This window comes from Macaca fascicularis, chromosome 19 (genome assembly GCF_037993035.2).
Source record: "Macaca fascicularis isolate 582-1 chromosome 19, T2T-MFA8v1.1".
NCBI lineage: Eukaryota > Metazoa > Chordata > Mammalia > Primates > Cercopithecidae > Macaca > Macaca fascicularis.
Genome location: NC_088393.1, coordinates 62,422,278 through 62,449,563, shown reverse-complemented (window position 1 = coordinate 62,449,563; position 27,286 = coordinate 62,422,278). Strand labels below are relative to the sequence as shown.

At 48.5% G+C, this 27,286-nt stretch overlaps 1 protein-coding gene across 4 annotated transcripts; it reads right to left on the bottom strand.

Annotated features, from left to right (window-relative positions):
• Positions 1-10,518: 10,518 nt before the first annotated feature.
• Positions 10,519-23,636, bottom strand: LAIR2 (leukocyte associated immunoglobulin like receptor 2). 4 transcript variants are annotated; one of them, XM_045379868.3, is made up of 8 exons: positions 23,552-23,636; positions 22,771-22,806; positions 18,296-18,589; positions 17,394-17,444; positions 13,977-14,015; positions 13,231-13,359; positions 12,696-12,748; positions 10,519-12,156 (listed from the first exon to the last, which is right to left on the bottom strand). In XM_045379868.3, the coding sequence occupies exons 1-8, from the start codon at positions 23,583-23,585 to the stop codon at positions 12,010-12,012; spliced, it is 783 nt and encodes a 260-aa protein (XP_045235803.2). In that variant the 5' UTR covers positions 23,586-23,636; the 3' UTR covers positions 10,519-12,009. The 4 variants fall into 4 exon arrangements, with proteins under 4 accessions (XP_045235803.2, XP_065390961.1, XP_065390964.1 ...); XM_065534889.2 differs by lacking the exon at positions 13,231-13,359; XM_065534892.2 differs by lacking the exons at positions 10,519-12,156; positions 12,696-12,748; positions 13,231-13,359 and adding an exon at positions 13,380-13,601.
• Positions 23,637-27,286: the final 3,650 nt, after the last annotated feature.

Below are 27,286 nucleotides of genomic sequence, written 5' to 3'. Positions count from 1 at the left end.
ACCTGGCATGGTACTGCATGCCTGTAATCCCAGCTACTCAGGAGGCTGAGGCAGGAGAATTGGTTGAACCTAGGAGGCAGAGGTGGCAGGGAGCCGAGATCGTGCCATTGCACTGCAGCCTGGGCAACAAGAGTGAAACTCCTGTCTCAAAAAAGAAAGAAAGAAAGGAAGAAAGAAAGGAAGAAAGGAAGAAAAGAAAGAAAGAAAGAAAAAAGAAAAAAGAAAGAAAGAAAGAAGGAAAGAAAGAGAAAGAGAAAGAAAGAAAGAAAGAAGGAAGGAAGGAAGGGAAAGAAAGAAAGAAAGAAAGAAAGAAAGAAAGAAAGAAAGAAAGAAAGAAAGAAAGAAAGAAAGAAAGAAAGAAAGAAAGAAAGAAAGAAAGAAAGAAATGCAGAGTCAAAATTACTGCTGAAATTGAGCTGGCTCCTCTCCTGCCTTCTCCAGCCTTAAGTTCTTAGATAAGGGTCATTCCCTGGATGTGGGCAGGTGCATCCTCCCAGACTTCCTGCTTCAACCCACTGAAAGCACCTGGAAAGTTTGGATGCTGGGGGTGGAGGACACAGTGAGTCTGGACTGACAGTGACTGTTCTAGGAGGGGACTTGCAGGGACACCTGGGGAAACTGAGGGAGAAGGGCACCTCTACGACCTCCAGCTCAGATTCCTTTCCAGAAATCCTCCATGCAGTGGAGGCAGGAAGGTGTGAGAGTGGGGAGGCGAGATGAGACTCGGGATCTGGTCTGCAAATCCCCCAGAGCCTGCGGCCTCATGGGTCTCATACTTCAGGAAGAACCAGGTAAGGCTGCCTTGGGGGGGCATCAGGAAGGAACATGTCCCTCTCATGTAGCTGATTGGACCATTAAGCCATTTCCATCTGATGAAGCAGAGGAGCTGACCAGCCCTGACACATGGAATTCAGGTTCTGTTGTAGGAGGTTGGAAAATAAACTTTTAGAAGTATTTTTGAGGAACTCTTTGCATTTTTGGAGAACCAGAGATGCAGGCATTTAGGAGGCTGTACTTGGAGGACCAGCAATTAGATTACAACACAGAACTGCATTCTGGGAGATGTCAATACTGCCGTCACTAGACTGAGAGGCTGATATTTTCTCCATTAATACTGAATAGCATCTGAGACAGCAAAATTTGCACCCCTGAGGCTCAGCCCTGAATATTGAAACTCTGCAGTAGCAGAGTTTGAAAACTTTATGCATTTGAAAACTTTACGTATGTATTGAACCTTCATCATAAGAAATTCTGCATGGTGTTTAGTTACCTGTGTCATTCACTTTCAAGTTTATTTTTCACATAGGTGCATCCTAGTTGGTAAAGTTCCAGTCACATATCTGTATCTTTTCTGCAGGGAAGGCAGGGAAATTCAGTTTCTCCTGATACCTTGAAAGGTGTAGACTCAAATGTGTGCACTTCCTTAGACATATCAAAGTACTTAAAAATACTGAATGACCAGCTGGGCACGGTGGCTCCCGCTTGTAATCCCAGCACTTTGGGAGGCCAAGGTGGGGGGATCACGAGGTCAGGAGATTGAGACCATCCTGGGCAACATGGCAAAATTCCGTCTCTACTAAAAATACAAAAATTAGTTGGGTGTGTTGGCCTGTGCCTATAATCCCAGCCACTCGAGAGGCTGAGGCAGAAGAATCGCTTGAACCCGGGAGGTGGAGGTTGCAATGAGTCGAGATCGCACCACCGCACTCCAGCCTGGGTGACAGAGCGAGACTTCACCTCAAAAAAGTAAAAATAAAATTATCCACCTTTAATTACTTTCTTTCCCTGAACACTCCTGGAGGTCTCTCCAATTGCCCCAGTGTTCGGCCCTTCCGTGGTCAACAATGAAAATTTTAATTTAACCTGTTAGGCTCAACCCCTCAACCCAGCAAATGATAACAATTCTCCTCCTAAATCTTTTCCCTTCTTTGAGCCTGTAGCTCCTCATAGCTACTGATGCTTCCTGAGTACACTGAGTACTCTCTCCTCTGAGGATACTCTCTACCCTTTCCTTCTCCTCTTTTCCTCTCTGGATCAATTATCTGTCTTTCTGGTATCATCTGAGAGGTTTTCATGGCCAAGCGGCTTTGCTTCACTCCTTAGGAAGAGAGAAACTGGTATCTCTTTTGCATTTCAGCAGCGCCTACGCTTCTGGTAGCAGAGTCCTATCGCTGCATTGCGGTTTTCTCTGTCAGAGTGCGTCGGGGCCAGGGGCTGAGTCTGACTCATTTCCACATCACCTGTTTCCTGTACAGGATGTGGCACATCAGAGTCCCGAGTCCCAGGAGGTGTTGCTGAGTAAATACCTGAGAAAAAAAAAAAAAGAAAGAAAAATAAAATGCCGGCATCCCTCCAGGCTGATAAGTCTCTAAGCCTGAGATGGAGAGCCCAGAACTTTGGAAAGTAAATCAGGGAATATGTCAGATGTCCAAGGACCTTCAAGAAAATGTTAACAATGATTCGTAAAAACAGGTATTATTGGTCGGGCGCGGCGGCTCACACCTGTAATCTCAGCACTTTGGGAGGCTGAGGCGGGCAGATCACGAGGTCAGGAGATCGAGACCATCCTGGTCAACACGGTGAAACCCCATCTCTACTAAAAAAAAAAAAATACAAAAAATTAGCCGGGCATGGTGGCGGGCGCCTGTAGTCCCAGCTACTCGGGAGACTGAGGCAGGAGAATGGCATGAACCCAGGAGGCGGAGCTTGCAGTGAGCCGAGATTGCACCACTGCACTCCAGCCTGGGTAATGGAGCGAGTCTCCGTCTAAAACAAAAGAAAAAAAAAAAAACAGGTATTATTACTGAGCAAAGTTTATCAGGCTCTGTCTGGCCACATAATAATGACAATGACAATATTATTATCATTTTTAGAGTAATATTATAGTAGCACTAACAATAGCCCACATTATTGGGTAAGTCTAACAACATGTTCAAATTTTACTTTGCACATCACATGTATTAACTATGTAGTTCTCTACCAAAACTCTATATAAGGTAAGTACTAGCATTGTCCTCATTTTATAAATGACAAAATGGAATCATGTGGGTAGCTTTTCCTAAATCTCATAGTTTTCAGGGACAAAGCAATGATCATATCCCAGCCTTCCCGGCTCCAGAGCCTTCCCTCCTAGCTAAACGGAGAGGCAGAATATAATAATCCCTGATCATCCATCTTCCAAACATCCTTACAAAGCAGACAGCATTCTTAGTGCCATTTTATGGAAAAGCGAAGTGAGTCTCAGACAGGTAATGTGACTTTCCCAAGCACATAGAGATAGCAAGGGCAGATCCAGGTTTTGAAGGCAGTTTGGTGTGATTTCAAGCCTATGGTCTTTTGGCCATTATCCAATAGCTGGTATCTTGAAAGTCCGGGAAGAGATATTCTCAGCTAGATTGGAGAGAACCAACTCTTTCTGACACCCTGGGCTGTTCTAGTTGTCCTGATGATTGCGGGAACTTGCATTCTGAGCTTCCAAATTCTACTTGCTTGCAGAATCTGTGGAATGTAAGGGTTATTTTTCCCCAAAAACATCGCCTTAACAACTGACATCCTCTTTTTCCAATTTACCCTAATGCCTGAATATTACCCTGAAAAAAATGTTATTTTTTTAGATTTTTCCAGGAAGACCCTATTTCAGAGCCCCAAGATGAGGACTCAGCATATGCAAATTATCAACTAAGAGACGAAAATGGAGAAAGCAGTGTTGCCTCCTGGACGCTGGCCATGGTGCTGAAACTACAGAAAGGCGCCAACATCCCAGTCAGCACTGTAAACAGCAACCGCAAGAACCACAGTCTTTGGACTGCATCCAGACAGGGGAAATAGGAAGGGTGTCTAGATACAGGGCCAGATATATTGGGAACATTCAGAACAGGAGTCAGAACTTAGCAGGAGGTGGAGAAGCTCAAGGTGTAAATGATGCTCATATGGACCATGGAATCTTGACATCTGGATGAGGCCATTTTTTTTCCTGCTGTATACCAGAGTAGGCAGGGAGGAAGCAAAAATGGAATCACTCTGGTCTTGCCTTGGTAATAGAAAGTAGTGTCTTTCATGCACACGTATGTTTATTGCTGCACTATTCACAATAGCAAAGACTTGGAACCAACCCAAATGTCCATCAGGGACAGACTGGATTAAGAAAATGTGGCACATACACACCATGGAACACTATGCAGCCATAGAAAACGATGAGTTCATGTCCTTTATAGGGACATGGATGAAGCTGGAAGCCATCATTCTGAGCAAACTATCGCAAGGACAGAAAACCAAACACCGCATGTTCTCACTCATAGGTGGGAATTGAACGATGAGATCACTTGGACACAGGGTGGGGAACATCACACAGCGGGTCCTGTCATGGGGTGGGGGGAGGGGGGAGGGATAGCATTAGGAGATATACCTAATGTAAATGACGAGTTAATGGGTGCAGCACACCAACATGGCACATGTATACATATGTAACAAACCTGTACTTTGTGCACATGTGCCCTAGAACTTAAAGTATAATAATAAAAAATAAATAAATAAAATAGTGTCTTTTTTTTGAGACTGAGTCTGGCTCTGTCACCCAGGCTGAAGTGCAGTGGTGCCATCTCGGCTCACTGCAACCTCCACCTCCCGAGTTCGAGGGATTCTCCAGCCTCAGCCTCCTGAGTAGATGGGATTACAGGCGCACACCACCATGCCCGGCTAATTTTTGTATTTTTAGTACAGACAGAGTTTCACCATGTTGGTCAGGCTGGTCTCAACCTCCTGACCTTGTGATCCTCCCACCCCGGCCTCCCAAAGTGCTGGGATTGCAGGCATGAACCACTGCACCTGTCCAAAAATAGTGTCCTATTTCAATGTAGTGTGTGTATAAATTATGAGCATGATAAGATTGTGCTCATATTGGGACTTCGCTACTTGTTCTACAAATATTATATCATTACTTTTTATTGTAATAAAGTACACAAACATAAAACTATCCATTAACTACGTAAAAGTGTACAAATCAGTGGAATTTCGTGCACTCATAATCTTCTTCAACCATCACCTCCATTTAGTTCCAAGTAATCTACATCACCTTAAAAGAAAAGGCCACACACTTTGGAGAAAACAGAGCCAATACTCTGTGTGTGTTTGTGTGTGTGTGTGTGTGTGTGTGTGTGTGTGTGTCCCTCTCTCACTGCAAGAAGATATTCTCAGCTAGACTGGAGAAAACCAACTCTTTCTGAAACCCTGCATTACTCTAGTGGTGGCTTTGCAGAGAGTGGTTTGTGCAGATGTCGGTCGGCAGAATGTTTTGGACTTCAGAGTCTACACACACCCAGTTAGGTCTTGGATGGTGGTGAATTCTCATCTGGGACCCTTATTAGTCCCTCTTGTCAATAGCCAGCACAAAAATAAGGAAGGGTGGTCTCCTAGCCCCCATCCGTAACGAGTCTTCCCATCGTCTCCTCCTTCTGTATAGTCAGGAAGTCTGTGCCTCCCTCCCAAGCCACTGAGGAACTGAGGGCTTTCTGCATTTCCTTGTCTTTTTAGAGTTTCTCTTGTAGCTCTAAAGACCTTTACATTTCAGTGGATCCTCATGCTTCTCATATCTTCTGTCTCTCAGGGCACAGTCCTTCCAGGGGGTTAAAAGCATCCATCAGATTCCGAAATCTCCAGTCACCGCCAGCCTCATCTGAAATCCCAAGTCACCTGCTCACAGGATGGAGGAAGCTGAGGACTCCGCTCGGTCCTGGGGTTCCTGAGGCTGGCAGTGACCTTCCATGCAAAGAGCCATCCCCAAGAGGATAGGATGGACCAAGAATTAGGAACATGCAGAGAGGGACTTGAGACTTTTTAGGGTCACAGGTGAGAGCGACTGGCAGAGGCCATGGGTACAGGAGGTCTCCCAACAGAGCTGGGGTCCTGGGCGAAGGCACTTCCTTCTGGTTCTTGGGGTCAGCAAGGTGTGGTCTGATGGAGATGGAGGGCAGGTTCACACTGTTGGCTGTGGTGTCCTCCTGGGACCAGGTGGGCTAAGCCCCTCCAAGGGCACAGACCTGTGGGTTTCCCCAAACCTCACTCTCAAGCCCAGGGGAGACCCAGTCCCAGCAGTCACATCGCTTCAAGAAGAAGAAAATGAAGCTCTTGGGTCAGTGATCCCTCCATGAATCAAGGCCCATGAGCTTTGTGATTCCTGGTCTAAACCCTCCTCCCCAACACCTGCCCAGGCTCTCCGTTCTCCCTTCACATAGACACTGTCCTTGACCATGCTCGACTCAGGTTCCTCTGAGCTCCCTTTTTCAATGAGCCCTGACTTCTGGGCTTCCATGTTTATCTCTGCTTTGCCCAATTTTAGTAAGAATTGCAACTGTTTTCCAATTCTTACTTAAGAAAGAATCCTGCAGAGTCAGTTTAACTCTAGATATCTGATCACCCTTAATCAGATGGTTCACAGGTAAGAACCCTTATTCTCCATCAGCGTCAGCTGATGTCTGGCCGCCTTGGTCTGCCTTCAGCAAGAATCCTGCTGGGTCAGTTTAGCCAGAGTCTTCTTAACCCCTGAGGACTTCTCGTAGCAATTTTCCACTTACGGACCCCGCTCACCCTGCTCCAAGGTTACAAATTCCCACTTTTCCTGTTCTACTCAGAGTTGAGCCCCGTCTCTTTCCCACACTGTGCGATTCCATCACCATGGTCCCTGGACCTACAGCCATAGTCCTGAATAAAGTCCTCCTTACTGTGCCTCAACAAGTGACACTGGATTTTTTTTTTTTCTTCAACACCCTGCCCAGCTGGTCCAACAGTCTGAGAAAGGGAAGTCCGGGCCCCTGGCCTCTGCTCTGGACAGAAGCTGAGAAGTGGTCTGCAGATCAGGGTGCTGTGATTACCACTCTGGGCATCTCTTATGCGCTCAGGGTATCTCAGTTCCATGGTGGGAACCACTGTCCTCAGAAAAAGCTGTTTTCTTTCTGTGTGAAAGTAACCACCCGAATCCCCCAAGGAAACAGGAAGAAAAGGTTGGCAACAAAATACCTATTAAAATTCTCCACATTTTGGCTGGGCACAGTGGCTCACGCCTGTAATCCCAGCACTTTGGGAGGCTGAGGTGGGGCAGATCACTTGAGGTCAGGAGTTTGATACCAGCCTGGCCAGCATGGTGAAACCCTGTCTCTACTAAAAATACAAAAATTAGCCGGGCGTGGTGGCACATGCCTGTAATCCCAGTTACTCTACTCAGGAGACTGAGGCAGGAGAATCGCTTGAACCTGGGAGGTGGAGGTTGCAATGAGCCGAGATCACGTCGCTGCACTCCAGCCTGGGTGACAGAGCAAGATGTCATCTCAAAAAAAAATAATAAAAAAAAAATAAAAAATAAAAAAAAAATTCTCCACACGCAAAGAAACTGAAATACAGCCCATACATAGCACCACTGAATCCCTATCAAATGTGAAACATTTTTAAGTGATGTTTCTCCACATAGGAAAGGCTGGTGGGGAGAGAAAGGGACAGGGCATACTATCACACAAACCAAGCATTTTTCAGGAGGGTGTGCACTGTGGGATGTGCTACAAACTATGAGGGCTCATTGCGGACGTACAACTGAGGGAGGGATGCTTCTGGTGAATTTTTAAGAGAACAAGCAGTTTATAAAAAAGCCTGCAAAATATTGATCCTGTTGGGGGTGGGGGGGAAATGCCTATTATATATGCATGATAAAACAGAGAAAAATAAAAATAGTCAACATTTACCTGGCATTTTCGATGGAACAGACTCTGGTTTATTTCACTGAAGCATCATCAAAGATCCAATGAATTATATTTCTTTCCTTGGGTAGTTAATACCTGAGGAGTTAAATAGCACGGCATGCCAGTGAGAATTCCATCCTTGTATGTGTCTGTGTGGGTTCGTGTGTGTTTGTGCAACAGCTCATGGTGCACTCGGTTCAACGGAAGAAATACGTCTTCTATGGGGCTGGGCGCTGTGGCTCACGCCTGTAATCCCAGCACTTTGGGAGGCCGAGGCGGGCGGATCACAAGGTCAAGAGATCGAGACCATCCTGGCTAACACAGTGAAACCCTGTCTCTACTAAAAATCCAGAAAAGTAGCCGGGCATGGTGCTGGGCGCCTGGAATCCCAGCTACTCGGGAGGCTGAGGCAGGAGAATGGTGTGAACCCAGGAGCTTGCAGTGAGCAGAGATTGCACCACTGCACTCCAGCCTGGGTGACAGAGCGAGACTCCCTCTCAAAAATAAAAAAATAAAATAAAATAAAAAGAAACATACCTTCTATCATTGATGTCACTCCTTCTCATAAGTTGTCCCTGGTGAACACATACACACACACACACACACACACAGTCCCTGGAGTTTACACTCAGCCCTTCACAATCATTTTTCACTTTCTTTAGTATGATTTCATCTTCCCAGTGTCCGTCTCTCCTGAGCTCCTTCCCAGGGTAGTGTCCAATATGGAGGAAGCAGGGGTCAAAGGTGATGCTTGGGACAGTGGTTCTGTGCCCTCCTGCTGGCCTTTGGGCTTTGGGTCTGAGCTGAGTGGGGTCTGTGGGGTTTGCTTACTAGATTGTGGGGCTACCCCACTGATGTCTGTACCTGATGGCCAGGGGTCCTTCCTTCCTCTCTCTGCTCCCTCAAGGCCTGGGGACCCTTCTTGTTGACTCAATGTCCACTTAGTCCCAAGGATTCAGGGACATCTGTGAGTATCTGCTGCTGCCCCATCTGGCCCAAGCGAGGCCTCTTCCCTCCATGTTGGGCCCCACTGCAGCCCCCTGATGTTCACCCCCAGGACACTCCTCAGTGGAACTGGGGTGGGGTCACGATCACAGGGTGGGCCTTCCCTCTCTGCCTGGCCGCGCTGCACCACCAGGTGGGTTAAACGTGGCTCCTCCTCCAGGTGGGCTTGGGGACCGTGGAGCAAGAGGGACATCCCCTCCACACAGCAGTGTCCCCGGACCCATCGCCCTGAGTCCCAACCCCTGCATTGCACAGGTTGGAGGATCCAGAAGAAAAGGTGAGTTGCTGCCTCTGCTCTTCTCTCCTCTCCCTGGACCCCTCCTCTTTCCACCAATCCCCACACAAGAACAGTTGGGTGCTTTTGTGTAATTTCCCCTAAACCATGGCTGCCCTGCTTTTCACTGCAGCCTCACTGACTGGAATTTCTGCACTTCCTTACACCGGAACAGGTACTGGGGTCTGCTCAGCCCTCCTGTGCTCTGCAGCGGGTAGAAGAATTCACACATCCTCTCTCTGCTAAGGTCAGGCTGGCCAACCTTTGCTGAAGGCCTCATTTACCCCCCTGTTCACCTCAGGGTCCAAGCCAAACAAACAAGACATGATGGGAGAAAACACTGCACTAAGAGTTGAAAAACCAGAGAGAAGAAAGACAGAGATACATAGATGCAGAGACACGCACACCAGAGAGAGAGAGAGAAAGAGAGAGAGAGAGAGAGAGCAAGGAGAATGTGTCCCACGTGAAGAACAGAGAAAATCAGTCATCATGTAACAAGAAAGCAAAAATAAAGAGCACAGGTCTAGGAAACAGATCCTGGAAGGAAATTAAACTTGAGTACAAATAGAAAATTAAAACTCAGTACAAATTAAAATTTGAGAGTATGGCAGGGCAGAAACCTCCCAGCGCGGTGAGCTACAGCCTGTCCTGGGGTTCAGGAACCCCATACGCTGGGCAGCCCCCGCCCCTGAGACCTGGCTGACCTTGGAGAGATTGCTCCAGTCTCAGTCCATAGTTTCTCCAAGAAAAAGGGGGAAAATAAGGCTTGCTGAGGACATTGTATACAAGGACTTAATGTGTCAATATTTGTATGGAACTAAATTAGCAATTGCCCCATAGAAAAAGCTGGCTGAGCTTTTGTTGAAGTTCTAAAAATTATATCTATCGGCCAGGCACGGTGGTTCACGCCTGTAATCCCAGCACTTCGGGAGGCCAATGCGGGTGGATCACCTGAGGTCAGGAGTTCCAGACCAGCCTGGCCAAGATGATGAAATCCCATCTCTACTAAAAATACAAAAATTAGCTGGGCGTGGTGGCAGGCGCCTGTAGTCCCAGCTACTCGGCAGGCTGAGGCAGAATTGCTTGAACCCTGGAGGCGGAGGTTGCAGTGAGCTGAGATCGCACCACTGCCCTCCAGCCTGGGCGACAGAGCGAGACTCCATCTCAAAAAAAAAAATTACATATATGTATTATGTATTATATGTAAATATATAATATAATTATTTATTTATATTTGTTTATTAAATATACATTTACTTTATATATAACGTGTATTTTATGTATGTATTATATATGTATAATTTTTTAACTATCCTTCTTGTAAAGACCTACAAGTGCCTTTTCTGTTTTTGTTTTGGTTCCGGTTTTCCGGGATTTTTGGATATTCCTCCTTCTCTTTGATAGATCATAACAGTCTGTTTTAGAGGGTAGAATGTGATGTTCTGATATTTTCTTACCTGTGCAGTCCTTTCCAGGCAGGACCGCACCAGGAGCCGTGCCCGTTTGAGTCTCCACTTCAGGCTTGGCACTGTTTTATTTTGTTTTCTTTTGTTTTGTTACATTTTGTTTTGTTTTTAAAGATAAACGCAAATTAACTCAGAGATTCTCTCACCCTCTGGTGACTCACAGGGTAATTTCCTGTTTTAATCTGAGTTGAGAGACCACATGAGACCACACAAGTGGGGCGGAGACATGGATATGCCTCATCCAGCAGTGGACTCAGGGCTCTCTTGGGACACGTGAGTGTGTGGGTATGCTGTGTGCACGTGTGAGTGTATACATGCTTGTGTGTGTGTGTGAAGCTTTGGGTAGGTGAGGTCAGCTCTCTGTCTGCACTCACCCACACGTCCCTCAGACACCTCCCTCATTCATCCCTGAAACACAGGCTCCATCTGAAAACACTGACACCAACTCTGAGTCCTGTGATGAGCAAGTTCAGGAGGTCTTGCGTACGGCATGGGTGGTGACAACTGTGCTCATTAATTTGATTATGGCGATCATTGTGCAATGTATACGTATATCAAATTATCCCATGGTACACCCGGAATATATGCAATCTTGGTCCACTCAATTTTAAAATGAAAACGCTGACACCTCCTTTGTAAGTCCTGTTTCCCTCACTCAGCTTTGAACAACTGTGAAAGCAGAGACTCGGCCCAAGTGACCTGTGCACCCGGGACCAGGCACCGGGCTGCCAGGTGTGATGTCTTCAGAATTATTTACTGATGCACAGAGTAAAGTATGACCCAGAGAACCGGGCTTAGCTCTCAGCTGTAAATGTATAGCACTGTCTCAAGGTTAGCTCTTCACTTCTAGGAAGGTCTTTGGGGTCAGAAGAGCAGATCATTCCAACAAAGTCTCTGGGGTCATTGGAGATTCACAGGAGACACCTAGGACCAGCTGGGGGACTGCATCACTGCTCATCAGATCTGCTGGGTGTTTGTAGCTGGGTCTCTGGAGACAACCTGTGGCTGGGTTTCTGAAAATAGCCAGGTGACTATAGTTGGGTCTCTGAAAACAGTCAGGTGAATAAAGCTGGGTCTCTAGAAACAGCCAGACAACTGCAGCTGGGTCTCTAGAAACAGTCACAACTGTAGCTGTGTCTCTAGAAACAGCCAGACAACTAAAACGGAGTCTCTAGAAACAGCCAGACAACTGTAGCTGGAGCTCTAGAGACAGCCAGACAATTGTAGATGGGTCTCTGGAAACAGCCAGCTGATTAGAGCTTCGTTTCTAGAAGTAGTCAGGTGTATGTATCTGAGCCTCTGGAATCAATGGCAACACAGTCTATCCAAGGAGCTGGTCAATTGTAGAAGGAACCACCTGGTTAAGGAAACTTCTGGAAGCTGGTTAGAAAACTCATCTCCAGCTCATGTCTCCTGGACAGCTGCCTGACTCGCTTTCCAGATGATGATGAGTCCAAGAGGAAGCCTTCCAAATGGCCGCTTCAGGCTTTTCCTAGAGTGACTTTATATCCTCAGGTGTAGAGGTCAGGTGGGCCTGGGGTCAGTGTCTGGCAATGGCTGCATATGTGCAGGACTCAGCCATGGGCTCTGTGGACTGTGGAGACACAGCCTGGGCTGTCCTCCGTGTGAGGGCCCAGTGGTCCAGCTGCGCATACATCACCTCCTGGGGGTCCCCTGCAGCCAGGGCCTGGGAGAGAGAGACCCAGGGTGAGGGAGTGCCTGGTGGAGGGTGAGGTGAGGGGCTGTGGGACTGGAGGGCTGTGGCGGCCATCTCCATGGGCCCTGAGGACCCTCTCCTGAAATTGCATCCATGTGAAGAGCCCTCCCACAGGGTATTAGGGTTGGTCTATTTGACAATGAACAAGGCAGAAGGGAAGACTCCTGACTTCCAAGCTGAGGCAAAAGACATCGCGCTTCCGCCCCTCCCCAACACCCATCCTTGGATCCCTCCCTCTGGGGGAATCCGCGGTGTGGAGAGGCCCCTGTGAGAGGAACAGAGGTTTCCTGTCCACAGCCGTGGGAGTGAGCGTCTTGGACGTGGATCCTCCAGCCCACGGGAGCCTTCAGATGGACACAGCCCTGGGCGACCTCTCGACAGCAACCTTAGGACAGGCGGTGAGCCGGAACCGCCCAGCTGAGCCACTCCTGAATTCCTGACCCAAGGAGCTGAGATTTTTTTTAAGCTGCTAAAAGTGAGGTACTTGAATAACTAGTAGGAAGGCTCACCGAGGTGTCCATCTCTCTGTCCTTCTCAGGAAGTCCACTGACTGTGGCCTTGTCTGGGGAAGAAAATACATGGCCAGTTTTCTGGGAAGGATGTCACAAGGCAAATCTGCCTGAGAACCCCCAACTTCAGTTGACACCCTGCACCCAATCTATAATACGACCTTCTAGAATGTTCCCAAAGATTCTTCCCTCCACTCCCCCCACATTGCATCTGGATTGGCACCAAGTCCCCACTTCCCCATCTCAGGCCTGTCCCTCCTCCTCCCCCTTCACCTTCTGTCCTCTCTAGAACATCAACAGCCAGGTCGTGCCTGAGAGGAAAAGTAAAAGTGAACCTCAGGGGCAGCCTGGCGGCAGAGGACTGGGTGGAGGCCCAGGAGTCATTCCCAGGGGCCTCACCTCTGCTGTGGCTTCTGCTCCTTGCCCTTGCTTCTGGGGGGCCCTGAGGACAGTTGGGGTATGAATTAAGGAGACCTTCTTCCTAGCCTCTCCTGACAGCTTCCCCAGGTCACTCCACCCTGACCCTGAGACCTACCCTGCTTTATCTGATTCTGGTGATGGAGGAAAAAGAGGACCAGAAGGAGGAGACAAAAGAGGAAGACCACTGAGACCCCGGTGAGAATATAAAGATGCTCAGCACTCAGGCCTTGGGAAGCAGGTGCATCTAAGAAAGACAGAAACAGGTTTTCAGCAGTGTGCATTTATTGAGCCCTTACTGTATATCACACACATGATGTGTGCTTGTCATAGACTTACTAATATATAAAATCTCTCAGGTAAATAGTAGTCCTGCAGCAGGGTGTGGTGGCTCACGCCTGTAATCTGAGCACTTTGGGAGGCCGAGGCCGAAGGACCACGAGGTCAGGAGATTGAGACCATCCTGGCTGACATGGTGAAGCCCCACGTCTACTAAAAACATAAAAATTAGCCAGGTGTGGTGGCACATGCCTGTAATCCCAGCTACTCGGGAGACTGAGGCAGGAGAATTGCTTGAACCCGGGAGGTGGAGGAGGCAGTAAGCTGAGATCACGCCACTACACTCTAACCTGGGCGACAGGGCGAGAGTCTGTCTCAAAAATAATAATAATAATAATAATCCTGCAGCACAGAGATCGTTAACCCCTTCCTCCACCACTGGGGTCCTCAGTGCTGGGGTCCTCTGCACAGGGACACAGCTGGCCATTAGCAGAGCAGGAATCTGATCAACCCCAAAGCCTGACCTCTTTCTCCTTCCCCAAGAGGTACACACTAGGCTCACCCTCCATGGCCCCCATCACTCACGATCATTGTGACTGTTGTCCAACGGCCTCTGCGTGGGTCCTGTGAGGGAGGAATCAGAAGGAAGAGGAGTTAGAGTCCTGAGCTGGACAGAGAAGGCTCTGAGTCCTCCCACATCCACTGTGGGGATCTCTCTTCACTCCCCACGACCCTGACAGCTCCTTCTAGACCAGCACTGACCAGTAGAGTCTTCTGTGATGATGGAAACTTTCTACATCTACTGTCCAGTATGAGAGTCACACGTAGCTATTGATATTCAAATTTATCCAAAGTTCAATGGCATGACAAGCCGGCTGCACTGTCTGCATCTGGAGGGCTCAGTGTGACCCACGTGCCTGACGCCATCCCTACTGGATGGTGCAGATACAGCGCGTTTCCTGGGCGTGAAGCTGTGGTAGACATCGCTGCTGTCTGCCCTCCGCGGATCTAGGAAGAGACCAACTACCCGCAAGAAGAGGAAGGGAGACCTTCCCTCCCTGACCTCCTTCTGGGTTCCCACCAGAGTGCAAGAATCCCCCTGTCTGATTTTATCTGCCCTCGCGGCAGCCCCCTGATGGGGATGTAACCCGCCCTCCTGTGGGAAGAATCCAAACCCAGATGTGCTCCTGTTTCCTGAAGCCCTGCAGCTAGCGGGCGAGTGTGTGCGGCGCCGCCCAGGCTCCCTGCGCAGCGCATTCCGGGCCGGCCCGTCATCTCCTCGAACATTCACCCTCCTCTGCACAGTGCACGCCACTACCCAATTCACAGGTGACCAAATGGGGTCCTGCGGGGCTCCCCCAAACCCAGGGTCCGAGCCCACGTGTCCCTCTTCCAGGAACAGTGGTCCCTCCCCTCCCCTGCTGCCGAGGCAGCATCTTCAATATCCTTCCAGAAAGGCAGACATTCTATTTTGGAGTGTCCTTTCCTCTTGCCTCGTCCACGGCCCAAAGTCCAGGACACCACCCGTAATTCTACACCGTGACTTCCTGGGTTTGGTCTTCATAACATGTGCCACAATTTAAAATGTGCAATATTACAATTTTTATATTATTTATAGTTATATGTATCATGTGCTATGCAAACATAAAATATAACAAATATATATTTTAATTATGCAATCTTGGCATATACATTATAATTTAATGTATATAATGTTAATTGTATGTGATTTATAATTACTTATAATATATGTTACATATATTCACTATAATATATAATGTATAATGTTTATTACATATAAATATATAATTAAATATAAAATGTTTCTATTATAATTATAAACCATAGAAATAGATTATATATTTATGTTTGTACCTATGTTTATTAATTATAACACCCGGCCAAGCGCGATGGCTCAAGCCTGTAATCCCAGCACTTTGGGAGGCCGAGACGGGCGGATCACGAGGTCAGGAGATCGAGACCACCCTGGCTAACACGGTGAAACACCATCTCTACTAAAAAATACAAAAAAACTAGCCGGGCGAGGTGGCGGGCGCCTGTAGTCCCAGCTACTCGGAGGCTGAGGTAGGAGAATGGCGTGAACCCGGGAGGCGGAGCTTGCAGTGAGCCGAGATCGCACCACTGCACTCCAGCCTGGGTGACAGAGCAAGACTCCGTCTCAAAAAAAAAAAAAAAATTATAACACCCGCAAGTTATTACACTATATATTGTAAATATAATATCTTTCATATAATATAGTATACATTATAGTGATATGTGGTGATACGTTAACATATTTTATTATATAATTATGTTCCTTATATGTGTAATATATGATGTGAACATATTTAATGTAATTGAAATGATAGCTCTGAAATTGTCCATTGCAAATCATATCTTTTTATTTGTATATGCATGTATGGGAATCTGTGCATTTCTAATGCTCATTCTAATTATTTCTCCCCATTGAAGTTCACAAGACTGGAGACCATTTCTCCTCATTCACGATGCGTCAAATCCGGAGCCTTCAGTGCCTGTCACAGTCCCTGTGGGGACAAAATACTTCCTCAGTATTAATAGCAGCACCCCTCCTTTGGGGTTTTCTAATCAGCACTGATGTCAGCGCCGTGTCTACCTGAACTCAAGTCTCCCCTAAACGATTCTACCAGGACAGTTATTTTACTGCCTATGTTTCACATGAGGAATTTGGGACACAGGAGGTTTGGGTGAGTCACCATCAGGCATGGAGCCGGGGGGGTGGCAGAACCACCGGGATTTGAACCATGAACCCAGCAATCTGGCTGCAGGAGGGTCTGTCCTCGTAACCTTTATATGTCACTGCATGAAAGGTGGGAGAGGAGAGAGGGAAGGAGAGGGAGAGAGAGAGAGAGAAAGAGAGGGTAGATATTCCCGCAGACAGAAGGCTAATAAAAACCAGACACTGGACTTGAACCAGGTCAGCTGGACTCAGGAGCACATCCGGTCCCGCTCAGGCAGCCCAGGAGCCTCTGAGGGGGTCCGGATGGAGCACAGCATGGCTCCTCCCACCTCCCTATGTGGCTTCAGCCCCTGGTCCCACCTGCCTGAGCTCACAGCCCGAGCCTCACAGGCCGTCACTGGGTGACCAAGGACGACCACTCTGGTGATGAGAACACAGGTGGGGAAGGGTCCGCGGATGGCTTATGACCCCGTGTCCTCCCCTGGGAGGTTCTGGTCACAGATCACAGGAGGAGATGGACAACTTGAGACCCAGGGACTTGGGGCAGCTTCACTTCAATCACACAGAGTCCAGGGCCAGAGCCAGGGCAGCTTCTCTCCCATCACAGAGTCCAGGGCAGAGCCAGATGGAAGGGAAGCCTCATGGCTTCATCCTGGTCACTGTTCACAGGCTACGTCTCCTCCCTGTGGCACCCTCCTTTTAAGGGACCTTACTCCACTGTTCAGGCTTCCCCCGGAGATCAGAGAGCCAATAGGAGCATCACCGTCCCTCTTCGGGTGTCCCAGGTTGGAGGTGAGTTCTAAGTCCCTCCATCAGGTGCAGAGCGGGGTGAATGGTGAGGCCACGCCCACAAGGGGGCAGCGTGGAGCTCGGGAGACGCCGAAAGTCTGGGGTGGGGCTGCCCGGGTGGGTGGCCCCTGCCCCTGCCCCTGCCCCTGCCCCTTCATAGCCTTGTGCCTTTAAGCAAGAAACTTTAGTTTATGTTTTGCATATTAGAGAAGAGGAGGAGTTAGACAACCAGACTAGTACCTCCCCCGGAGAGTGGTGCTTGCACTAAGTGTTTTCCACAGTTCCTGGCATGGAACGAGGTTACAATCACGGTACCATTGTTGCTATGGTCTCTAGGAGCATTAGCCACCTCCCAGAGCCGGGCGGGTGTCAGTTCCTTCCCGTGGCCTCCCTAGACCTTGACTCCAAGCCCAGGGCCGAGGGCTGGACTCGGAGCTGCATCCCCAGCACAGATCCCACTGTAATCCCTTCCGGCTGAGGACCCTGCTACTGACCAGCTGAGGAGTCGGGCTCTGTGACGGGGGAGTCCGTGTCTCCAGAGGTTTCTGTAAACAGAGGCAGGAGAAGGATGTAGAACCCGTCCCAACCAACCTGCCCTCCTCCACCCTGAGCCCCCATCCAAAGGCCGCATGGCCATCAGGCAATCCCAGACAATGTCCCGAGACTCCTGAGAAAACAGGGCAGGGGACAGGAGGCTGGGGAGAGCCCCGCTGCTTGCCCCATTCTCCCTGGGGCTGGTCACTCCCTCTGCTCCTCCCACCACAAGCTCTGCTTGACCTCAGGGGACCTTTGAGGTCCTGGGGGGACATGAAGGTGGGTTGGAGCCTCTCCAGTGGACTTTGACTCCAGGACATCTCAGGTTGAGCACACACAGGGGTGCGTGTGGTCACATACCAAAGGTTTTCCCAAAGCACTGTCCAGCCCTGACCAGGGGCCATCCCTGGGCCCTGTGCTCTGCCCAATGGGAGATGAACCACACCAGGAGAAGCACATTGCCTGGGGCAGGTTCTGGCTCAGTGGAAAGGAATAACAAGTGAGACCATCCACCCTGTGTGAAAAGACACTCATCCCCTTGTAGGGGCGTCGCCCCCTAATCTCTGGGAACCCACTCCCCACCCAGCCAAGCAGAGCCAGCTCTGAGCCCACCGGATGCTGGGGCTGAGTGTCCAGGCCATCTGTGGTGTCCGGAGGAGACCAGGGCTCCAGGGACCTAAGCAGGTGCGAGGGCAGAGGGGAGGTGTGTGCAGAGGGAGAGGGGGAGAGGAGGGCTTGGGGGTCAGGAGGAGGGCAAGGGTGGCCACAGAGAGAGGGCAGCAGCTGGGACAGGGTCCAGGGACCTGGGGATAAGCTCGAAGGCCGAGCTGAGACTGGGGCAGCGTCCAGGTGACGTCCTCACCTTTCACCACCAGGTCCAGGTAGTCGCTGTGCTCAGACCATCGGGGGGTCTTATAATAGATGCAGCGATAAAGCCCAGCATTGGCTTCACTTACTGAGTCGATGAGGAATCTGGCCTCGGACTCAAATGGACCAAGTCGAAACACATTGTAATTATCTTTATACTCAAATCTATCCTCCCTCTCCAGGCGGAATGCGTAAACGCCAACCGGGCCCCGGCACTGGAGGGTCACAGGCCTCCCCAGGGGGATCACGGTGCCTGGCTCAGCCGAGATGGAGGGTCTGGGCAGCGGCCCTAGGAGGGAAGCAGAAAAGGACCTCAGCGTCCACCATAGGAAGTCACCATGCCACACATGTCATTTTAGTGTCACATGTCAGGGATTTTAGCAATTTTGTAGAGTTGTGCAGCCACGACCACAGCCCAACCTTAGAACATCGCCAGGCCTCCTGCACCTTCTACGTGTGCGGGAATCCTCATCGGTGCAGAGTTATTTTCCCAGTTGACAATAAGGACCCTGAGACTTGCTCACAACTTGGGCCTTGCTCAGGGTCACGTGGGAAGTGTCGGAGCAGCCTGGGGCCCCTCATGTCTGCCGAGAGCCCAGGGCCACTTTCCAGAGGGACAGAGGGCGGGAGGGGGCACAGGACGGGGATGACAGGGTCATTCGTGAAGGACAAGGGACAGGGGAGCGAGGGCTCTGGAGATGGCTCGTGCTGGGGCCTGAAGGGCACTGGCCGGTCCCCGGGGGGGACTGAGTGTGGGACAGGGGTTGCCAGGCTCCTGTGAGGGTCCGATGGGGTGAGGGTGAAGCCCCCAGCCCTGACCCAGCCCTGATCTGCTCACAGCAGATGCCCAGCCCGTGACAGGTCCCCATTGCTAATGCAGGTCTCTGTGGAGACACCACCTCTGGGTTTTCCTCTAGTTTCTACTTTCTCCTCAGCCTAATTTGCATTTCCTTGTTATTAAAGCTCTTGAAAAACCCTGTTTATCTCAACTGGGCTTGGGGTGGAGGAGGAAGGGCGGGTTTGATGCCCTGAAACAGGAAGGTTGTGTCAAAATTAGCAAAATCCCTGAGCAGGGCAGAGAGCTGGCAGGGCTTCAATTCGCTCATCCCATCTTCATTTATTCTTTGTTATTGCCAGATTAAAACTGCATATATTGCAGGTGTACAACATGGTGTGTTGGTACAGATACACACTGTGGACTCGCTGAATCAAGCTAATTCATATAACCTTACTTTGCATAGTTAATTTTTGTGGTAAGAACATTTAAAATCTGCCTCTTAGCGATCTGAAAGCATACAATACATTGTGATTAACTCTAGTCCTTATGTTGCACAATCTTGAACTTACTCTCTCTGTCTAGACGAAATTTTCTATCCTTTGACCAGCATCTCCTCAAACCCACCCATTTGTTCATTTTTCTTTCTTTTAACCGTATCTCAGTTACTTATCAATCCGTTTAAAGACATTTTTCATGAGCTGCTAATTCCACAAATGTGAGAAACACACACAGGGTGTCTGCCCTTTGGAGGTGGACGTCTTGAAGGGAGGACAGATACTGATGGGAGAATTGTCCGAATCTGCAGCTGGGAACTGCAGTTAAGTTTCCTGTGGGTAAGCGCAGGAATCTAGGGGACAGGTGGGCGGTGGAGCTGACCTCCTCTGCAAAGTCAGGGGAAGCACTCTCTGAGCTGAACGCTGAGGGAGGGGTAGAAACTACCTGAACTGAGCAGACAGGTGACAGCAGGGCACTCACGGTGGGAAAATCAGCCAGTGAGTGTTCCTCAAAGGATACAACGTTTCAGTTAGAGAAGAGAAATAAATTCGAGAGGCATCATGTACAGCTCGGTGACTACAGTTAATAACAACGTATTACATTATTGGACATTGTTAATCAAGGTGATTCTAAGCGTTCTCACCACAGAAAATGATTAGCACAGGAGGAATGCCTACGTTCCCCAGCTCGATGTAGCCATTCCGCGCTGTGTGCAGAGGCCACAACATTACACTGGACATGACAAATACATGCAATTTGCATTGGTCAATTTTAAACTGCATTAATTAATTTTTAAAAATCAGACCAGGCGCCGGGTGTCTCACGCCTGTAATCCCAGTACTTTGGGAGGCCAAGACGGGCGGATCACCTGAGATCAGGAGTTCGAGACCAGCCTGATCAACATGGTGAATCCCTGTCTCCACTAAAAATACAAAAACATTAGCCAGGCATGGTGGCAAGTGCCTGTAGTCCCAGCTACCTGGGAGGCTGAGGCAGGGAGAACTGCTTCAACCAGGGAGGCAGAGGTTGCAGTGAGCCAAGACCAAACCATTGCACTCCAGCCTGGGTAACAAGAATGAAACACCATCTCAAAAAAAAAAAAAAAAAAAAATCAGCATGTGAGATGGCCTGATGTTGAACAGAATATGGAGTGTTCAAGAAAGTGGAAGAACCTGGAGGAATGTAGAGATGGGTGAGCCCAAAGTCACAGGGACAGGATGTGGCTGGGAAAATGGGCAGGTCCAGACCAAAGAGAGGTACACAGGTCTGATTCTATCTGAAGATAAACAGGGGAAGGGCTCTGAGAAAAAAAAAAAAAAATTCATCTTACAATGAGATATTAAATGAAAAATTTTGAATACAATTTAAAAACTGTGGAAAGTACAATGGTCATGTCTGTGCTTTCGCAAATCACAACGTCCCTGGGGTCAGGAAGGCAGCAGGCAGCAGTGGCATGGACAGGCTGCGGCCGGCCTCAGGGAGCCACGGAGGAGAGAGGGGCCGTCACCAGGGGGAGACACAGGAAAAGTCAATGAAGAGAGAGGGAAAGATGAGAAAAATTGAGAGTGAAATCACCAGGACTGGGTGACATGATGCATCTAGGAGGATGGAGAAGAGATGGAATGTTCAGAGTCTGCCCTTTGTGACTGTCACGTTCCCCGCCAAGAAGCTGCCGAGTGAAGTGTGGGCTGGTCTGGGGAAAACTGCCGGGCTCAGCCTTGGTGGTGTTGGGTTTGAATTCTCGTTGTAGAAATTGGTGTGTGGAGGTGACACCTGCACTCCCAGGGTGACCGCAGAGCTACTCACAGCCTCCAAGACCTGGAAATAACCTGAGTGTCCACTGCCAAATGAATGGATGAGGAAAATGTGGTGTGTCTATGCAATGGAATATTATTCAGCCCTAATAAAGGAAGGACGTTGTATCATTTGCAACAACATGGATGAACCGGAGGACATTATGCTAAGTGAAATAAGCCGGGCACAGGAAAACAAATACCACATGTGGAATCTAAAAAAGTTCATCTCGGCCAGGCGTGGTGGCTCATACCTGTAATCCCAGCACTTTGTGAGGCCGAGGTGGGTGGATCACCTGAGGTCAGGAGTTCAAGACCAGGCTGGCCAACATGGTGAAACCCCATCTCTACTAAAAACACAAAAATTAGCCAGGCGTGGTGGCAGGCACCTGTAATCCCAGCTACTCGGGAGGCTGGTTCAGAGGCAGGAGAACTGCTTGAACTCAAGAGGTGGAGATTGCAGTGAGCCGAGATTGTGCCACTACACTCCAGCCTGGGTGACAGAGTAAGACTCCATCCCAAAACAAACAAAAAAGGTCATTTCACAGAGGTAGAGATTAGAATGATGATATTAGAGGCTGCAGATGGGGGGCTTGGGAAAGACACAGATCAAATGGTACAAAGTTTCAGTTAAACAGGAGGAGTAAGTTTTTGAGATCTATTGCACAGCAGGCGGACTATAGTTAATAATAACTTATGATATATTTCAAAATTGCTAAAAGTAGATTTTAAATGTTCTCGTCACTATAAGTATGTAATGTGATTGTTATGTTATTTAGCCTTATTTAATCTTTCCACAATGTTTACATACATTGTAACATCACATGGTAACCCACAAACATATACAATTATTTGTCGATTAAAAATAAGATTTTTGGCTGGGTGCAGTGGCTCACGCCTGTAATCCCAACACTGTGGGAGGCTGAGGTGGGCAGATCATAAGGTCAGGAGTTCGAGACCAGCCTGGCCAATATGGTGAACCCCGTCTCTTCTAAAAATACCAAAAAAAAAAAAAAATTAGCTGGGGGTGGTGGCATGCACCTGTAATCCTAGCTACTCAGGAGGCTGAGGCAGAAGAATCGCTTGAAACTGGGAGGCGGAGGTTGCAGTGAGCCAAGATTGTGCCACTAGTCTGGGTGATGGAGCGAGACTCCATCTCAAAAAAAAATAAATAAATAAAATAAAATATAAGATTTTTGAAAATAAGAAAAGCAAAATATGACAGGTAGAGAATGAAGGAGCGAAAGGGGTGAGGGTTATGCATTTTACATCTGGAATAGTTTGCAATCTAGGGTATACTTAAAGGGGTCCCTCCGGCCCTCTAAGCATCAACATCACTCCCACCCAGAACTGCCCTTGGGGTGCCAGAGGGGACGGGGAAGACGGGACGAAGGTGTGACTCACCCTCCTGCGCGTGGATCGTCTGGGCCAGGCAGAGCACTGCAAGAGAAGCCCCAGTGAGAAAAATGCCACCACCCAGTCTCCTTACGGGGCTGCTATTGAAAGGGGGCTGGATGGAGCTGGGGGGCGTTCAGCATTTCATCAGGACCAAACCAACCCTCCTCGACATCGCTATCTCGGTGCAATCCTTCTTGCTGCAAAATGGTTTCAAGATAAATCCCAAAGTCTCCTCTTCCAAAAAGGCTCCCGCTCCCCCAGCCCTTCTTTTTGGTGGTGTTGTTGGAGACGGAGTTTTCTTCTTGTCACCCAGGCTGGAGTGCAGTGGCGCGATCTCGGCTCACTGCAACCTCCGCCTCCCGGGTTCAAGCAATTCTCCTGCCTCAGCCTCCCGAGTAGCTGGAACTACAGGCGCCCGCCACCACGCCCGGCTAATTTTTGTATTAGTAGAGATGGGGTTTCACCACGTTGGCCAGGCTGGTCTCAAACTCCTGACCTCATGATCCGCCCGCCTCAGCCTCCCAAAGTGCTAGGATTACAGGCGTGAGTACCGCGCCTGCCCCCCAAGCCCTTCTTAAAGCTGACCTCATCCCCATACCCGGGCCCCTGTTTTTAGGACAAGGTCTTCTCTGGTCAGACTTAGGCCCCGGGGAGAGCAGCAGGGCAGTCCTGGGGGAGGAGGACACTTTCCTTCCCAGAATCTTCTGCACTGGAGTCAGGCTTGAGCAGGGAACTCTCCAGACCTCCCGACCCCCTTTCCAGCCTCCCCGCTGCCTCCAGGACTCACCTAGGCCCAGGAGGGCGGTGGGGTAGCGATACATGGCCCTGGTCCCAGCAGTCCGGCCTGGCCTGGGGCGCACCAGTGCAAGGACACAAGCCGACAGGATGTGCTGTCCAGGGGCCTCCTGCCTGTGGGGTTTCCACAGCAACTGCCTCACACAAAAGGAAGAGCTTTCCGTTCTGTTCTTTCCGCCCTTCCCACTAGTGAAATGAGAGGGAAGGCCTTGGCCTCTGAAAAACGCTGCTTACCCGCATGATCAGATGACTCTAAACTAGTTACCTGATGTGTCAGCCTCTTTCTAAATCTACGGGACAAGGCAGAATAAAGGTCGGGCAACCAACTGACTTGGACGTCATCCCAGCTCCACACGTTAACGACCACCGCTCCTGGGCAGGACGTTACAAAACTAGAAGTTGACATTTCCTCGTAGTTAAAACGAGAGTCATAGAAATCCTTCCCCAAGTTTTTAATATTGTGATCTCTGCTAAAATCCCAGCAAGGTACGTAACGCGTTAAGAAAAATCCTACAGTGAGCTGGGCGCGGTGGCTCACGCCTGTAATCCCAGAACTTTGGGAGGTTGAAACACTGTACACTCACTATAGAGAACAGTGGGGAGGTTCCTCAAAAAAACAAACATAGAGCTACCATATGGTAGCTAAGTCCACTTCTGGGTGTATATTTAAAAGAAACAGACCAAGCACCGTGGTTCACGCCTGTAATCCTGGCACTTTGGGAAGCTGAAAAATTGTGCACTCACTCTAGAGAACAGTGAGGAGGTTCCTCAAAAACCTAAAAATAGGCCGGGCGTGGTGGCTCACACCTGTAATCCCAGCACTTTGGGAAGCCGAGGAGGGCGGATCACAAGGTCAGGAGATCGAGACCATCCTGGCTAACATGGTGAAACCCCATCTCTACTAAAAATACAAAAAACTAGCCGGGCGTGGTGGCGGGCGCCTGTAGTCCCAGCTACTCGGGAGGCTGAGGCAGGAGAATGGCGTGAACCCGGGAGGCAGAGGTTGCAGTGAGCTGAGATCACGCCACTGCACTCCAGCCTGGGCCACAGAGCGAGACTCTGTCTCAAAAAAAAAAAAAAAAAAACTAAAAATAGAGCTACTATATGGTCCAGTAATCAATCCCACTTCTGGGTCTACATTTCAAAGAAACAAATTCAGTATGCGAAGAGCCATCTGAACTCCCCCGACCACTGCGGCACTATTCACAATAGCTAAGACGTGAAGATCATCTAAATGTCCATTGACAGATGAATGGACATGGAAAATGTGGTACACGCACACAGGGGAATACTACTGAGCCTTAATAAGGAAGACAATTCTGCCATGGGTGACAACACAGACGAACTCTGAGGACATCAAGCGATGCAGATGCAGAGACCAAGTACTGCATGATGCCACTTACAGGGGTCTGCAGAGTCACCAGAGTCACATCACAGCAGTCAATGGTGGTTACGGGGGCTGGGAGGAGGGGAAAATGGGGAGTTATTAACAAACAGGACCTAGAGGTCTGCTGTCCGACATATGACCTATGGTCGACAATAATGTCTTGTTCACTTGAAATTTGTTAAGAGGACAGAGCTCATATTAAATATTCAAACAACGATATACAATAATAAATATTATATATAAATAATTATGATGATTACATATAATCACAATATAATTAATATATTATTATTTAAAATTGTTTATCATTTTATATATAGTCATTACATATATAATTGTTTATATATAATAATATAGCAAATTATAATAGTTTTATATGTAATTGTCAATATATAAACTATTATAATTATTAATTATATATATACAAGTTCATACATAATTGTTAATATATATAAACTATTATAATTATATATATACAATTAACAATTTGTGTGTGTGTGTGTGTGTGTGTGTGTGTGTGTGTGTGGAGATGGAGTCTTGCTCTGTTGCCCAGACTGGAGTGCAGTGATGTGATCTTAGCTCACTGCAACCTCCGCCTCCCAGGCTCAAGCAATTCTCTTGCCTCAGTCTCCCGAGTAGCTGGGATTACAGGCATCTGCCACCACGCCTGGCTAATTTTTGTATTTTAGTAGAAATGGGATTTCACCATGTTAGCCAGGCTGGTCTCCAACTCCAGACCTCATATGATCCACCCATCTCAGCCTCCCAAAGTGCTGGAATTACAGGCATGAGCCACTGCGCCTGGCCCCTTTAACAATTTTAATTGTTATTATATATATTATGTATAATACACACACACACAAACACACACTCACTCTCTCTCCCTCTACTAAGATGAGTTCTCTTCCGCTCATCCCACAGTGTCATTTGGCTCCAGGTGGGGGTGGTGCGGGTGAGGTGGTCCAACAGCACATGCAAAATCCCAAAGGGGTTGAATGGTAAGGAGATGGTGCTTAGAACCTGGCATTAAGGTGTGGGGCCAGATGGGCACCCAGCTGGGTGCTGGAACGAGGAGCAGGACCAGGACAAGCAGTGCATTTCGGCATCATGGAGCTAGGGGGACAGCAGCCCACCCTATCATGGATTCTCATCTCTGCTGCTTCTGAGGACACTGGGGAGCTTGTCTCCAGGTGTAACTGTCGCAGACATTGATGAGGGTCTGCACTGCAGCCATTACTCACTTCTTCCTTAACAACCAAAACCAGTTCTGTTTGAGTGGCTATGCTCCAAGCCCAGGGAGCAAGTGGGAGGGAAATGGAGTTTAGATTAAGGCGATTTTAGCAGTCCCATTTTCAGGGTTTGATTCAGAGCAGGGCATATGACCAGATATGACCAATAATACTTAAGGCAGAATAGAACAATGTTCCTGGAAATCATATTTATCTCTTAATAACAGAGGGTTTCAAAAAAAAAAAAGAAAAGAAAAGAAAGTTTTTTGCATCAGAATAGTCCAAACATTTCAAAAACATTGAAACATTCCATCATAATCACTACATTGCAGACTAGTCCTCCTCCCGAGACGCGGTGACTGTAATGATCTCAAGCTGGGATCTCATGGACAGACAGGGGAACTCAAGCTAAACCCTGGTCCTCCCAGAGCTCTGCACGATGCAGTCCCGGGTATGTTCTTTCAATCTAATCCAATGTTCTGTGAATATGTTAGACTGAGCCCATAAGACAGCAATCCATCTAAAAAATAACAATAAGCCAACTAAAACTGCTTAATATAATATATTAAAAATTATTTTTAGGCCAGGCACAGTGGCTCACGCCTGTAATCCCAGCACTTTGGGAGGCCGAGGCAGCCGGATCACAAGGTCAGGAGATCAAGACCATCCTGGCTAACACGGTAAAACCCCGTCCCTACTAAAAATGCAAAAAAAAAAAAATTAGCCAGGCGTGGTAGCGGGCGCCTATTGTCCCAGCTACTCAGGAGGCTGAGGCGGGAGAATGGTGTGAACCCGGGAGGCGGAGCTTGCAGTGAGCCGAGATGGTGCCACTGCACTCCAGCCTGGGCGACAGAGCGAGACTCCGTCTCAAAAAAAACAAACAAACAACAAAAAAAAACCTTTTTTTAATGCCTCAAAGATATAAAAACTAAGTGAAGGCTGTGCAGTCAAAAATTAAAGAAAGACGGAATCCCCAGACTCCAGCTGAATACTGAACCTGGTGCTCACCTTGATGATAAGGAATTAACTGAGCTTTATTTTCATGGTTTTGTAAATCATGGGGAGAAGCACAGACTGCAGGGGTGCACATTCCAAAAGCTTCCAGCTCATC

Bases quoted from the DNA above. Each gene is read 5' to 3' on its own strand.
- LAIR2 (XM_045379868.3), bottom strand. From the start codon at position 23,585: ATGTATCGCTACCCCACCGCCCTCCTGGGCCTAG. The intron at 22,807-23,551 runs GTGAGTCCTGGA...CTTCTCTTGCAG, and splicing joins CACCGCCCTCCTGGGCCTAG to TGCTCTGCCTGGCCCAGACG. The intron at 12,749-13,230 runs GTAGGTCTCAGG...TTTCTTCCCCAG, and splicing joins CCAGAATCAGATAAAGCAGG to ACAAGGCCACAGTCAGTGGA.